The sequence below is a fragment of the Anarrhichthys ocellatus genome, unplaced genomic scaffold (genome assembly GCF_004355925.1).
Source record: "Anarrhichthys ocellatus isolate YVR2014 unplaced genomic scaffold, GSC_Weel_1.0 scaffold4, whole genome shotgun sequence".
In the NCBI taxonomy this organism is placed as follows: domain Eukaryota; kingdom Metazoa; phylum Chordata; class Actinopteri; order Perciformes; family Anarhichadidae; genus Anarrhichthys; species Anarrhichthys ocellatus.
Genome location: NW_022280034.1, coordinates 1,936,527 through 1,950,598, shown reverse-complemented (window position 1 = coordinate 1,950,598; position 14,072 = coordinate 1,936,527). Strand labels below are relative to the sequence as shown.

The 14,072-nt window shown below is 47.0% G+C and overlaps 1 protein-coding gene across 4 annotated transcripts in view; it reads left to right on the top strand.

The window, feature by feature from the left end:
- Positions 1 to 14,072, top strand: part of srcap (Snf2-related CREBBP activator protein) — a 31,570-nt gene that overhangs the window by 2,056 nt on the left and 15,442 nt on the right. For 3 of the 4 annotated variants that reach the window (XM_031843041.1, XM_031843039.1, XM_031843042.1), the window contains exons 3-16: positions 73 to 3,053; positions 3,910 to 3,951; positions 4,244 to 4,513; positions 6,110 to 6,295; positions 6,406 to 6,546; positions 7,126 to 7,324; positions 8,927 to 9,096; positions 9,552 to 9,645; positions 9,748 to 9,837; positions 10,130 to 10,303; positions 10,414 to 10,634; positions 11,487 to 11,664; positions 11,830 to 11,966; positions 12,157 to 12,326. In XM_031843041.1, coding sequence (XP_031698901.1) covers positions 315 to 3,053; positions 3,910 to 3,951; positions 4,244 to 4,513; positions 6,110 to 6,295; positions 6,406 to 6,546; positions 7,126 to 7,324; positions 8,927 to 9,096; positions 9,552 to 9,645; positions 9,748 to 9,837; positions 10,130 to 10,303; positions 10,414 to 10,634; positions 11,487 to 11,664; positions 11,830 to 11,966; positions 12,157 to 12,326 — 4,811 coding nt within the window. In that variant the 5' untranslated portion in view covers positions 73 to 314. The remainder of the gene's footprint in view (positions 1 to 72; positions 3,054 to 3,909; positions 3,952 to 4,243; positions 4,514 to 6,109; positions 6,296 to 6,405; positions 6,547 to 7,125; positions 7,325 to 8,926; positions 9,097 to 9,551; positions 9,646 to 9,747; positions 9,838 to 10,129; positions 10,304 to 10,413; positions 10,635 to 11,486; positions 11,665 to 11,829; positions 11,967 to 12,156; positions 12,327 to 14,072) is intronic. The other variant, XM_031843040.1, reaches the window with a different exon arrangement.

Below are 14,072 nucleotides of genomic sequence, written 5' to 3'. Positions count from 1 at the left end.
TTACTTTGTCCAGACACTATTTTAACAGCCTGTACCCCCCCCCCCCACACACACACACACACACACACACAGGTGCAGTGTGTAGCCGGGGCAGCACAGAGGAAGGACGCTCTGTGGAGGAGGCGGTGCGGCAGCGTGCCCCTCCGGCTGTACTGGATGTGCTGGGTGGAGACCCCCAGGCTGCACAGAATGTGGCTGGGGAGTCGCCTCGGCGTGCCCCGCAGCCGGTCGCAGCTGCCCCCCGCCCGGTCCCTCCGTTCACCAATCTGTCCACTGTGCCACCGCCGGAGAGCAACGACTCAGCGTTCCTCGGCATGGAGAGTGCCCCTCAGACTGAGACTCTCCCGATCAGCAGCGACTCCACGGACGGCATCTCAGAAGAAGTCCACGCTGAGGATCGCGTCGTCGGAGTTTCGGGATCCTTGCCGGCGCCCATCGAGGACTGCAGTTCCTCTGCTGGGATGCAAAGGGCTCCAGCTCCCCTTTGTCCCCCTCTCGCCCCAGATACACAGGTTGACAGCACAGTGCAAGAGTTGCAATATGGGTCACAAACTGATAAAGAGAAAAGCCCCTCAAATAGTCAGACAAACCAGATTCAGCCACCTAGAGAGGGGGCTGGACTTGTGGTTGTTACGGGGACTAAGGAGAAACAGTCCGTCTTGTTGGAATATAAACCAGAGACTGGAACAATCGTGGAACTTGGTGGAAAAGAGCACACAGGCGGAAATATTCTCCTTAAACCCAAATCTCAAATCCGTTTCACAGCCTCATCTCCTTCTGTCCCACAATCAAGTGTTGGTTTCAGAGTCCGAGACGCCACAGAACACGGGGCTCTGGAGCCGTCAGACAGGGGCCCCTCCGCCGTGCCTCCGCCGGGCGCTGCGGTGCATGCTGGGGGTCACCAGGACTCAAAATCACCTCCGCTCCCTTTACCCTCATCGGGCACCAGTGAGATTAAACAAACTGACCTGTCAAAACCTAAAATTATCAAAGAGATCTCAACTGATGCCGGAGAGTTACAAAAAGCAAACTCCTTGGAATCAGTTGAGATGTTTGAGCGCGTTGACACTTCTCTCAAAGAAAGACAACCTCCCTCAGCTGAAATACTTGAGACCAGAAAAGCAAGAGAACCACTTCCTGGATTATTCGCTTCTCCTGAGAAAGGATGCTCGGTGTCCAGCAGAGGAGACGGCGACATCCAGAGGAGCCGCGATCAACTCGAAGGAGAGCGGTTGGAGAGTAGCGTGAGGGAAGAACAAACTGACGCCTCCTCGTCCGACTTCACAGTGCTGCCAGAGGGCTCCTCCACACGGGAGAGTTCCTCAAAACCCTCTGCTTCGCCGCTCCTGTTGGACACGTGCCTGGTCGTCGAAGCGGAAACATCTCATCGATCCGACCAAGTCACGGAGACGCCGCCACCGACTGCCGAGCTTGTGCATTCAGCCGAAGCTCAAGAAATCGTTGTCGTCAGAGAGGAGGCTCACATCAGCGGGGACTGGACCAACATGCACCTGAATCAGAGTTACCTCCTGCAGCGGGAAGATGGCAGCGTCTGTGAAGCCGCCATTGTTCCATTGAGTTCCGAGCTCTCCGCCGGGGAACCGAAGCTGTACGAGGAAAGTGTTCATGCGGCCATAGAGTTGGACTCGCAGCGTGTTGAGGTGTACCAGTTTTGCACCCTGGTGGAGGAGGTTGCAGAGGAGACGGTGTGCGCCAGTAGCAGCGCACAGATGCCTCACTCTCCAGGATACGAGGTGAACTTATTCAACGCGCTGCTCGAACACTCGGAATACACCGTCAAAGAGGACCTCGAACCATCTATTCACACAATTAACGAAGGTGGCACCGTCATTATTTCCCAGCAGCCCTTGCCTGTATCGAACGATGCAAGCAGTAATTCCCATAATTTCTCCGTACAAACCACGAGAGCAGCTGCTGTCGGGCAGCATTTGGTATTAGAAGCTGAGCGAGCTGTCGAAGTGGCCAACTCAACGGTTTGTTTCCTTGGAGTAGCCGCTGTCGCATCCGACTCATTCGCTTTAGAACAAACAGTGACGCCACAGGTCAGTGTGGCCCTGTCGGACCGAACACAGGTGAGTGATTCTCCTGTAGTTCAAACGATTCACCCAAAACAGGACGTGGCAGCGACAGCTGGAGCGCTATCTTTCATATCCCCGGTGGTTACCGGCGAGGACGCGAGGACGAGCTCATCTGCTCAGCCCACTCTCAGTCAGACTGTTGTAAGTGCCACAAAGCGTGAGGCCTCTGGTTCGTCACGCGAAGGGACCAAGGTGGCCCCTGCTTTGACAGAGACGCCATCACGGAGTATCCAGAATGTTGCTGTGCCCACGAAAACCAAACCAGAGGCTCTCTGCACCACCCGCCCCTCTGGTGTTTTAAATCCAAAGCTGCTCCTTTTCAAACCGGGAGTGACTCCCGTCCTGAAACACCCTCCCTCCCTTTTGGCAAAGGTGTCCAAGCGACAGAATGCGGCCGGCGAGCTGGCCAATGCCCACATCTCTTGGTCTGGCACCGCGTCTGAGGAGTGCCTTCCCCAAACTGTCTCGGACTCTTTATGTCCGTCTGTGGCTCTCGGCGGCCAGAAGGATCAGACGCAGCGCTTCGTCAATAAAGCTTCTCCGCCTGTCGAGGTGCAGCAGCCCGTCTTGAGTGGTGACTCGCTTCATCTGGACCAGACCGCATCCATCTCCCCCACAGCGTCAACGAGCAGATCTGACAACGAGGCCTTAACTGTTACTAAAACTTCAAGCGAAGTAGATGTCGTCGTCCCTGCAGGTGCTACTACGCCCAACGCCCTTTATGTGCTCTCGGCATCAGTGGAGAGGGAAGGCGCAGTCACGGCGTCCACCGGGATCAGCGACTCCCTCTACGAGGAGGAAGAGAGCGAGGACATGGAGCAGGACGAGGCGACGGGAGAAGCCGAGGCGCAGGAGGTCACTTCAGGACAGATCAGCAGTCCAGAGGAAGGCAGCGACGAGGAACCGGATGCCGACAAAACAGAAGGCGAGATGACCCCCGGCTCTCCAGACAAGGTATTTTAATGAGAGTTTATAAAATAGGTTTTGTTTAAGATTCATAAAGTTGCAGAGTAGCGTAAAAATCAGTTTCTTGTCATCTGTTCCGTCTAATCTGAATGATGTACTGAGAGTTTATCAGCTCACACTGTGCATCCTGAGGGAAATTTAGTGAAAGGTGCTCAATTTTCAGTGCAATTGCAGTATTTAAGATTCATACACATTTCCATTATGCATGACAAAACTGATCTAAAAGGAAAAATACACAGATACAAGCAAATGCACAAGGTTCATTATAAACATAATGATACGTCGACTTAAAGGCTCAATTTGATGAATGAAAAGTTGGCCCTGACTCAACGAGGGTTACGGTGCTCGCCGGCGGGTGAAAGCCAACTCCAGATTCACTCGTTAGAGAACGAGCTTTATTTGCATTTCTTTGGCTCGTGTCTTCCTCTTGGAATGTGTGCTGACGATCTTTATAGAGGTTGACGCCCAGAAACGTCCCGAACACAGAAAAATAAGAAGAAAAAAGGCCGAATCTCTGCAGATACAGACGCTGACAAACACTTCTAGTGGTCAGTGGTTTTAGTTCCACTCATTCTGCCTTTTAGATACAGTGCATGACAGATTTATTTAATACTTCTGTGAGCTGTAAATCAGCCCTCTACCTGGAAAAAGAGATGAATCTGTTATTACACCATCGTTTCGTTCATATCGGGTGTGCTGGCATGTCTTCGTCTAAACGCGGCGTTCCACACATCCTGCTGCATGAAATCCATGTTGATGTCACCCATGTGAACAGTGTTTGCATTGTTTTAGTGATTTTATTTCTGTGAAGTTGGCCGCATGCTAAGCCATGTGTGTTTTACAGCATGGACAGAGCAGGACAGACAGACAGACACTGTTCCTCAAGGTGAGTGGTGGCTTGTCAGACACCCACAGAGGTTCACGAGCACGCTGTCACTGCTGATGACGGGGAGCAATTTGACTTTAAAAAAGCTATTTGACTTTAATCCTGCATGAGACGAAAGCTGACAGAAACGTCACTGCTGGCTTGTTGATAATTCTGTAGCATGTCTGCATTAGCTTCCTGTAACCCTCTAACCTTTTTCATGCATGTGGCTTTTATCTCGGTGAATCTTGCTGCCGTCACCTCGCTAATGTGTGAAGTAATTTCCTCCTCACCTTCCTCCCTCGGCCCTCAGGTACGCCAGTGGATAGCGGACAGGGTCACGGCGAATTCGTCTCCCGTCTCGCCCTCGACTTCCTCTTCGTACCCCGGCCCCTCGCCCTCCAGCGACTGGTCCAGCCAACGGCGGGACAAGTCCTCTCCTCTCCGGGGGCCTCATGGGAAGTTTGTCTCTCCTACCACTGTCGGCGGCTACAGTTCCCCCTCCTCTTCCCCGCCGGATCAGGTCACTCCTCAGCGACCCCGTGGAGAGCGCCGCACAGACATGGCAGAGCAGGCTAAACATGTGAGTGAGCCTTAAGATACGGTGTTTAAACAATACATTGCCTTTGCTGAAGCGAGGCAGCAGTGAATAAGAAAACTATTTTAACATTCCACAGGTGGTTTGAGGTGTCACAAAGTGATACCAGTGTGACACACTTCTCAGCCTCTCGCTTCACTTTCTCACACTACTGAGAATAATTGTGCTTTCAAAAATGAATTTTCCTGCTGCCTCAAACAGGCTCCTCTTTGAGAGGAGAACATCCTGGTTTGTAACGGAGGAGTGAAACCTCCTGGAGCAGGAACAGTTGATGAGACGCTCGGACCTTTACTAGACTACCCTCTGATTCTTAGTTAATACGCCAGGTGTATATGATCAAGATGCAACTTTGGACCAACGTTTTTATCGACTTTTGAATCAGTTAATCATTATTTAATGTCTACTTTGACTATGAGAGTCAAGGAGTGATAGCGAAGGAGGATGACGGAAGGACCCTCAAAGCACTATCTGCAACTTTGAAGGTTCTTTGTAATTCCTGATTTAACCCCTGAAAACCTTTTTGACTTTGATGTTTTTACTCTGCTTCCGTCCAGCTGGATTATACTGGATGGCTGAGTAGAAATCAGCAAATGTGCAATTAATAGATTTGGATAATGGACATAAAATGAATATTATGGAGCATACCTTCCGCGATGCCACACTCGTTTTGTCTTGTTATAAATCCAGCGCACCCTTTACAGCGAGGCGCTGCCCTCGGCGGGTGTATTTCCTCTGTGATGATGCGCCCTGACGGGCTCTAGATTGATGTGTAAAGGCACCGGGGGTGAAGGTGGCGCTTCTGCACCACTCGCCTCTTAGTGCTCGCCGTGCCCTCTCTTCCTGCAGGAAGGGGCGGAGCTCCAGGCTCCTGGTGTGACGGTCATGTCTTGCGGCCTGTCCTCAGAGCAGCAATGTCGGCAAACAACCGACTTGTTTATGATTAAATTGTTTACTAGAGCACAAAGTTCTGCTTAGATATAGACGCTTTATTTTGCTCTAAATGTGCCAGTTTTCATTTCACTTTAAAATGTAAACTACAAAATGTCGAGTGTGAGTAATAGTGTTTTATTAATCGTGATCTCAATTTTGTGTGTGTGTGTGTGTGTGTGTGTGTGTGTGTGTGTTTTCTGGAGTAAATTCGCTCTCTGCTGTGTTGTTATCAACCGTCTCTCCAGAAACAGTTTCTCAGCTGCAACATTAACACCAAGGAAAGCCGTTGTTATCCAAAACGCTGTGCAGGTCTTTTGAAATGAAGCAGACGATGGACTGAGTGTTGAAGTGTGAGTCGATCAGCCGGCTTGTTCGCGCTAGAGTACAGAGCTCCGCTAACGTTATTCTCTGGGTGATGCGGTATAAAGTATTAACAAAATACTCGTCCTTTCAAAGTAAATTATTAAGTTATTCAATCCAAAATGCCCCGAAACACTTTCCCTTTTCTGAAGACAAACTAAGAGATAACTAGCCTGTGCCATTTCTTCTTTTCACCCTCCTCTTCCATCTCACACTTACAGGAGCACTGTTGTAGCACATTAATGCGTTGGCAGGATTCACTGAGTGGTTTTGGCCGCTGTGTGTCTGTAGGAAGCGGACATCGAGCACCGGACCCAGTCACTGAAGCGAGAGGGCTTCTGGTCCACGAAGCGTCTCACCCGCCTGACGGAGCCGCCGCGACCCAAAGTGCACTGGGACTACCTGTGTGAGGAGATGCAGTGGCTCTCCGGAGACTTCGCTCAAGAGAGGCGGTGGAAGAGAGGGGTGGCTAGAAAGGTGGGTCGAGTTCGTTATCAAAGGAGGTTTCTGTATCTGGAAATAAATGTGTTTTAGGTGTTGTATATTTCTGATTATGCATGTATGATGTGTCCTGTTGTTTTTATTAGGTGGTACGAATGGTGATGCGACACCACGAGGAGCTGAGGCAGAAGGAAGAAAAGGCCAAAAGAGACGAGCACTCTAAGATCAGGAGGGTTGCCTCTTCTATTGCAAAGGAGGTCCGGGCTTTCTGGAGCAGTGTGGAGAAGGTACGGATGAGTCACACAAACAAGATAAAAACAAGCAAACAAAACATTCTGGTTCGATGCTCAGCTGTGGAATTTGAGAGGATCACGGCCTGTTTGATTTTGTTTTTCCCACAGAAATTAAAAGCACTTTACTTTTCAGACCGTAGAATAAACACGTATACCAACTGAACAAGTGGAATTATCCTGTTACGTATGGTTAAATATTTGGCATTTACAACCTGTGTTAAAACCAGTGGTGTAACAGTGCACTCCTCAGCAAGTCATGTTTTTTGGGTCCTGGTTCGGTATGTTTTCGTTGACATTTAGGGAAAACAAAGAAAATGCAGAAAATTTTTTTGTTCGTTTTATGGCCACAGATTGGCGAAAACTCTTTCTTAAGGCACTCAAATACTGTCATATTGTCAATAATAAATACTTAAGACCTGTTGATAATTCCTAAACTATATGCTTTAAATCTGTATTTGGCTACAATCGAGTGTGAACTGTCCGGGTGAAACTCTCGCTCCAGAGTTTCTGTTCCGTGTGTGCATGCAGTCGACATGAACAGCTGTGTTAACGTCTTATCTTCTCTGAATGAAGGTGGTTCAGTACAAGCAGCAGTCCAGGCTGGAGGAGAAGAGGAAGAAGGCTTTGGACCTTCAGCTGGACTTCATTGTCGGCCAGACGGAGAAATACTCGGACCTCCTCAGCAAGTCGCTGGCACCCAGCAGGCCTGCTGAACCGGAACCGGTTCCTCAGACTCCCAAAACATCTGGGCCACCTGCCACTGATGAGGATGGTGATGAGCTGTTTGTATCTCTGTCAGGCGTGTTTGTATCTCTGTCAGGCGTAGGGAGATTGTGTTTCCTTAAGGACCTCTAATGGTTGCTGTGACTCACAATTTTTGAAAAGCTAATTTTACTGACTGTTTTATGCTGTCACTGACTGCTGACGCCTCTCTCCTCTGAACCGGAGTTATTAGTCTGTTTCAGACCACATTCTGGTCTTTATCGTGACTCAAAAACGGACATCCAAAGAAAGTTGCCGTCTCATTTTGAGCATAATTTCATACCCGATATGTTATGATTCACTGAAGTCAGACACGATACGAGATGAATTATTCCCTGTATTTGTTATATGAGACAGAACGCCAACTCTCCATTGACTTTGTATCATGTGGAGGTGACTCCTTATCACTTCCGTCCACTTACAAGCAACAACAAAATCCCTGAAAGCTGCTGAGTGGTCGGTTGCACTTCCAACAGTATGAAGAACCCAGAGCTCAGTGTTTGTGAGCAGCTGAACCGAAAACGGGAGCCTTAAAGAAGACAAAAGCTAAAAACTGGATCCTGACACTAAAATGTTACTGTATGCAACTTGTGTTATAGTGGAATGTTGATGCATCAGAAAGCTGCAGTATTATGTTTGCAAGTGCCTTAGCTAACTACAGCTAGCTCGCTAACTTGTCCCATCAGCTGCAGCTCTGGCAGACATAGGGTGCCAGAATATTCCCGTTTTCAGCAGCTACGGGCAATTTCGTTGGCGTTTGAGCTCCTTTTGTTCCAAACTGTGGCACCGGTTGTTTCCCCTCCGGTGATCGTAGTTTTCAGAGACACGCTTCTCTCCATCTGTGTCTAGTCAGATTCAGCTCTTCTTTGTTTGTGTGGGGAGAGGAAGACACACCTTGTGGAGATCTACGCCTCCCTAGTTATTCACTAAATGCTGCAGCTCATAAACAGAGCTCACTGTCTCCATGTTGTAGTTCTTACTCTGCCTTCAGAGCTGAATCATTGGTTCAGACGGGGACGTTGTCATAGCTACACGGAGGAACTGTTGAGATAAAAAATCAGTTTTTCATTCTCAAGGTTATTGCGTCTTGGAGAGAAGCGACCATGTTCTCACCTGAGCTCCACTGCATCTCTTTAGGCGGATGTTGAGTGTTAGTGTTCGTCAGCGCAGTGAATCGTTTCTTGGCACGACGTCCGAGACTCGTCAGACTAGTCCGCTGGCCATGTTGTCGATGGCAGCCGACTCCTGGAGCATGAAGGTGACTTCAGTTTTAGGGTTTTGCTCAGACTTGGCAGTGGTTCATGTCTGTGAGTCAGTCGTCCCGTCTCATGTAAATCTCAATTTCTGGCAAAGTTTCTGTGCGATCACAGTCTGATTAACCATCGAGAATCTGAAATCTCCACCAGAAGAAGCTGTTTAAACCAAATTACATCCACAGGCCGTGATAATTGAAGCATTTCTCGTGTTTGAGAACTGCAGTCGAGCCTCCGGGTGGTGTCTTATGAACCCAATCGATCTCGATACGTTATACAGCTCTCTGTTTCCTCACAGCTATGTTCGATACTCAGGAAGTCATTTCTCAGTACTGAAGAATCTGTGTTCCTTCATGCAGACAGAGACTTTGAGCCTCCCTGTGAGGAGGAGGATGACGAGGAGACTATCGAGGTGGAGGAGCAGCAGGAGGGCAACGACGCCGAGAGCCATCAGAGGGAGATAGAGCTGCTGAAGGAGGAGGGCCTGCTGCCCCTGGACCAGTTACTCAGCACCCTCAAACTGCCTCAGGTACCAACACCAACCTGATGGGACTGGGATCGTTGTCACAAGCTCTTTTTCCAGACATTTACATATAAATACAGGGTTTATTTTCCAGTGCATTGCGTACTGATTTGCACATTGGAACGCTAACGAATACAAGGCTTCGTCTCGGTCTTAACTTTGACCTGATAAATCACACAGGTGTTACAAATACTCAGTTTCTAAACCGCACATTTGCAAGTGAGAACAAAGGTGAACGTTGTAAATGTTCGTTAGGGTTGTGCAGCTATCAAATGTTCCCGATAATCCTCAAACCTTCCTGATATGCGACTATTAGTGCTAATATTTATCAGAAAACAGATGAGCTGTTACCTCAATAACATTACAGAATAACACTGAATAGATGTAAGGGTTTTTGTGCTTTTGATTCAGACCACAGATGTTTCCATGTGGTTTAATCACTGAATGGTTGGGTTACACAGGAGGCGGGCTCAGATGAAGAATGCTCTGATGAAACCTCTTCATCGGTGGAGGAGGCAGAGGAAGACGGTGAATTCACTGCTAATGAAGAGGATGGTAAGAGTGCTCTCAATATAAGAAGCTAAAGTAGTAAAAACATGACATAGGTTTGTAGTTTGTTGACTGAGCTGTAATTAGAGATGTAATGTGTGTTTTCAGCTCAGGATGAGGAGGACACCATCGATGCTCAGGAGAAGGTCGAGGGAAACATGGACCACGCAGAGGAGCTGGACGACTTGGCCAAAGAAGGTGTTTATGCATGAAATACAAAGTGCCATTGCACATGTTGAGTCAGCCTCTTGTTGTTTATGTTTTTCTCCTGGTTGAAGAGCTCTTTTGATTTCTGATAATGGTTAAGAGGAATTGACTTTAAATCACTTCCAAATCATTTTTATTAATGACTTCTTTCCAGGAGAAACATGGTAAATAGACCCTGTATATGTAGAATAAGCATTTCATTCATCTTAAATTGTGCCCTGCTTTAAAACACTAAACAGGAGCAGTAAACATGTCCACTGACGTACCTCTGCTCCCCTTGTAGGCGACATGAGCGTTGAGGAGTTGCTGGAGAAGTACAAAGGAGCGTACGCCTCAGACTTTGAGGCTCCGTCTGCATCTGGCTCCAAAGACAGCTCTGATTCAGAGGTGTCTGGGGATGAGGAGGAGGAGACTGATGAAGATGAGAGCGACGTGGAAAGCAACAGTTCCTCCTCCGGTACCAACCAGCTCACCTCTGCACACTTCCTAAAGACTGTTTGCTGCTTTTAACACAAGCTTCTTACATTTATTATTAAATGATTTCCCTTTTTTTCAAACATTTCTCAGATTCACAAGGAGACAGCGGAGAAGAGGACGACAGTGGGAATGACAAGGAGGAGAGTGAGGAGGCAGATGATGGCTGCGGGGATGAAGGGATGGAGGTCTTGCTGAAGGAGGGAGACACCAGCCCACCTTCCGCCACCTCACGGCCCAAGAAGGAGATCAGCCACATTGCTGCGACTGCAGAGAGCCTGCAGCCTAAAGGCTACACGCTGGCTACGACGAAGGTAAATCCCTGATATTCAGCGGAATATTTCAATGGTATATTTTATTTATCTAAATATTCTTAAGAAGCAATGGTTCGCTCACACCAAATGCTGGGCTTTCGGGCAGCGCGATTGCATACAAAGTCAATGCAAAGATGCTGAGTTAACCAAAAAATCTAAGTTGAGAGTTTCAGTGACGTTGTTGAATCAGAAATTGAGGAACAAAATATAGTCTTTTGTCACCCAGAGCTCTACGATAGTACCTCATATTTGTACAGAGACCAGATAAAACTGTGTGTATATATGAATCTGTATAAACACTGACAACGCTGCTGTATTTGTGCCTAGTTGCCAACCACCGATCAATCCAAACTCCATTCAGAAAACAAGCATTTTAAAAGTTGTGTGCTTGTCATCTTTCGGACGGACCTGACAAAGCACGAATTCAGACTTCTTACAAGTCGGGATCTAGTTATATAGTTATTTCGGCATCTTTTTTTATCCGTTTATTGCGATTAAATCACAACTACAATCTGTTTATTCTGGGTTCGTTCTGCTGTAGTAAACCAGATTTATCCAGCAGACTTGTGTCTTGTTGGATACAGTGAGTACAGCCCAGTGAAAAGCCTCCAAATGATGTTATGAACACAGATGTTTGGTTTCCTCGCGTATCCGTGACCTTCACAACATGTACAAAGCTGCAATAGTGTTTATTTCGACCATGATTGACAGTGGCAAGAAACAGAGTCTGTTGGTATCCACATGGAAACAACCACTCTGCTTTTGCGTTTGCTGTGAACACATTATACGACTCTTTGTGTCTCCTATGCGGTTCTGAACCATCATTTTCTCATCTTTTCTTCCTAATGAAAGGTCAAGACCCCCATCCCGTTCCTGCTTCATGGCACGCTCCGAGAATACCAGCACATTGGACTTGACTGGCTGGTCACCATGTACGAGAAGAAGCTCAACGGCATTCTGGCTGATGAGATGGGTCTGGGCAAGACCATCCAGACCATCGCTCTGCTGGCTCACCTCGCCTGTGAAAAAAGTAAAATAAAACCTGGTCCTGATGCTTTTAGTACCGTTTATACAAACAGCACTTTAACGCTTCATTTTAGTGTACCGAGAGTGCTACTCCTACTTTTACACACTAAACAAACTCAAACGTTCCTTCTTTTCTAGCTGCTTTTATCATTTGACTTATTGTGTTCAGGTAACTGGGGCCCTCACCTCATCATCGTCCCCACCAGTGTGATGTTGAACTGGGAGATGGAGCTGAAACGCTGGTGTCCCGGGTTTAAGATCCTCACTTACTTCGGCAGCCAAAAGGAGCGAAAGCTGAAGAGACAGGTAATGAGCTGATGAGTGTTAATGGTAAATATTTACTTATTTGCTGGTGTTTAATTGTGTTTTTCCTGCTTTGTGTTCTGTAAGTTCCGGATACGATTTCCTTCACATACATGTATCTGTGACGGGTGTAACAGTTTCTTTTAAACACAAATTTGAGCCATATTGACTGTTGTTGTTTTTTTACCCTCAGGGCTGGACGAAGCCTAACGCTTTCCATGTGTGCATCACTTCCTACAAGCTGGTGCTGCAGGATCACCAGGCGTTCCGGCGAAAGTCTTGGCGCTACCTGATCCTAGACGAGGCCCAGAACATCAAGAACTTCAAATCCCAGCGCTGGCAGAGCCTGCTGAACTTCAACAGGTCGGTAGATCTTCGTCAGTGAAAAGAGATCAGTTAGGTGGTGTAGAGTTGGTTAATAATCGTATAGTTTGAGTTTTGATCCTCGGCTACTTGTCAAACGTCTGCCACATGCATACAAGTTCAAAAGTCAGTTCCTTTGAAATCAAAAACACTTTCAAGTACAAAATAAATGTCAGACTTCTCTCTGGGAATTTCCCCACTGGTTGATAAACTTGTGTCAATGTTTCAGATTTCACAGGATGTTTCACAAGGAAGAATATTCGTAGTTGCTCAATATTTGCGACGTGCTTACTTTGATCCTTAGTGTTGGATGACCGACTGTCTTTTTACCTGCGGAGACGTTTTGGCAGCTTCTGGGATGTTGTGGTGCGTCTGGTGGAATCAGACATTGTTTGGAGTGACTTCCTCAAGATGCAGATCCCATTAACGTTATCAGGGTCACTATTAGAATCTGTTTGAATCCAAAGTATTGCCAAAATTTAACTTTTGCTTTTCAATTTTGACACCAAATCTTCCACTGTGACCTTGTTGGTAAACTCTTATTGCTCTTGTCTGGGGAATCTGCTACTCTGTGCTGCAACTCCAGATGCTCTTGTGTTGAAGCTGGACGAGTTTAACTTTTGTTTTCATGAGCGGCTGGTTGGAATATTATGTAAAATGTTTCGCTGTAACTGAAGCGAGGAGGAGGAGGAGGAGGAGGAGGAGGAGGAGAGGACGACATTTAGGCAACAAAACAGCTTTGACGCAAATGTTCATGCAATTTCTAGATCACTCTTTGTAGTCTGGCAAATGTATGTCCTTTTATTCCCAAAAGCAGAGCACCCAGTCAGTTATTGCTCAGTCTGTGACATAATAACCACATAGACTGATGATCATGACTCCAGTGTTCCTTTTGGAAGTCAGGCCTGTAGGCGGATAATCTGAATAGGTGTCATCAGCGTTATGTACCAAGAAGCTTTTTACAAACTAGTAATGCTGATTTACAAAACGACACATTATTCTCGTCTCTGTGGTGCTTCAAAGCACTTTGAAGGATTCCTCTCCGTCTCGTCTGTGAGCTGCCGCTTGTCACTAAACGTCAGCGTTCACTCTGCTGCAGAGGACGAGCCATCATTCAGTATTAACCACGTTTGACGCTGAATGCGTCCCCAAAATACACCGGAGCACTTAACTGTTTACTCAGTGGTGTGTGGACATGAATGTTAACCAGCTCGTCTCACAAATGGAGATGTTTGTCCCTCATTAACGTGTCTGTAATTAGCATTCAAATGCAAAAACCTAGAACTCAAGGGTGTTGTAGTCCTATGAGATGTAGGGACTACAAGCATAGAGGCTGAGGGATAAGAACCAGGAAACACAAATTACAAACAAGTTAAAAACACAAACAATACTGTGAAAGTATTATTCAACTATTAATTGTCTTGTTTTTATGAATGTACAACATTCGATCATCTGTAGGTTTGTTCCAGACTGCTATCATCAGTGTTTTGATCAGTCACTAGGGATGGGTTGATATTTGGTTTTGCCGGTCCAGTGTACGAGCTTACAGCACTATTCATTTTATGCAAACCTGCTGAATTTGCATTTTTCATTCCGAAACGTTCAGGCAATGGTTCTATGGTTTCACGGCCTATAACTAGTGTTTTGGTGCAGCAGTAAAGTCTTATAAACCCCCCAGTTTAAACCCAACTAACCTGCACAGCAGCAAACGGACACAGTTGGAGACTAACTGGTGAACATAGTGGA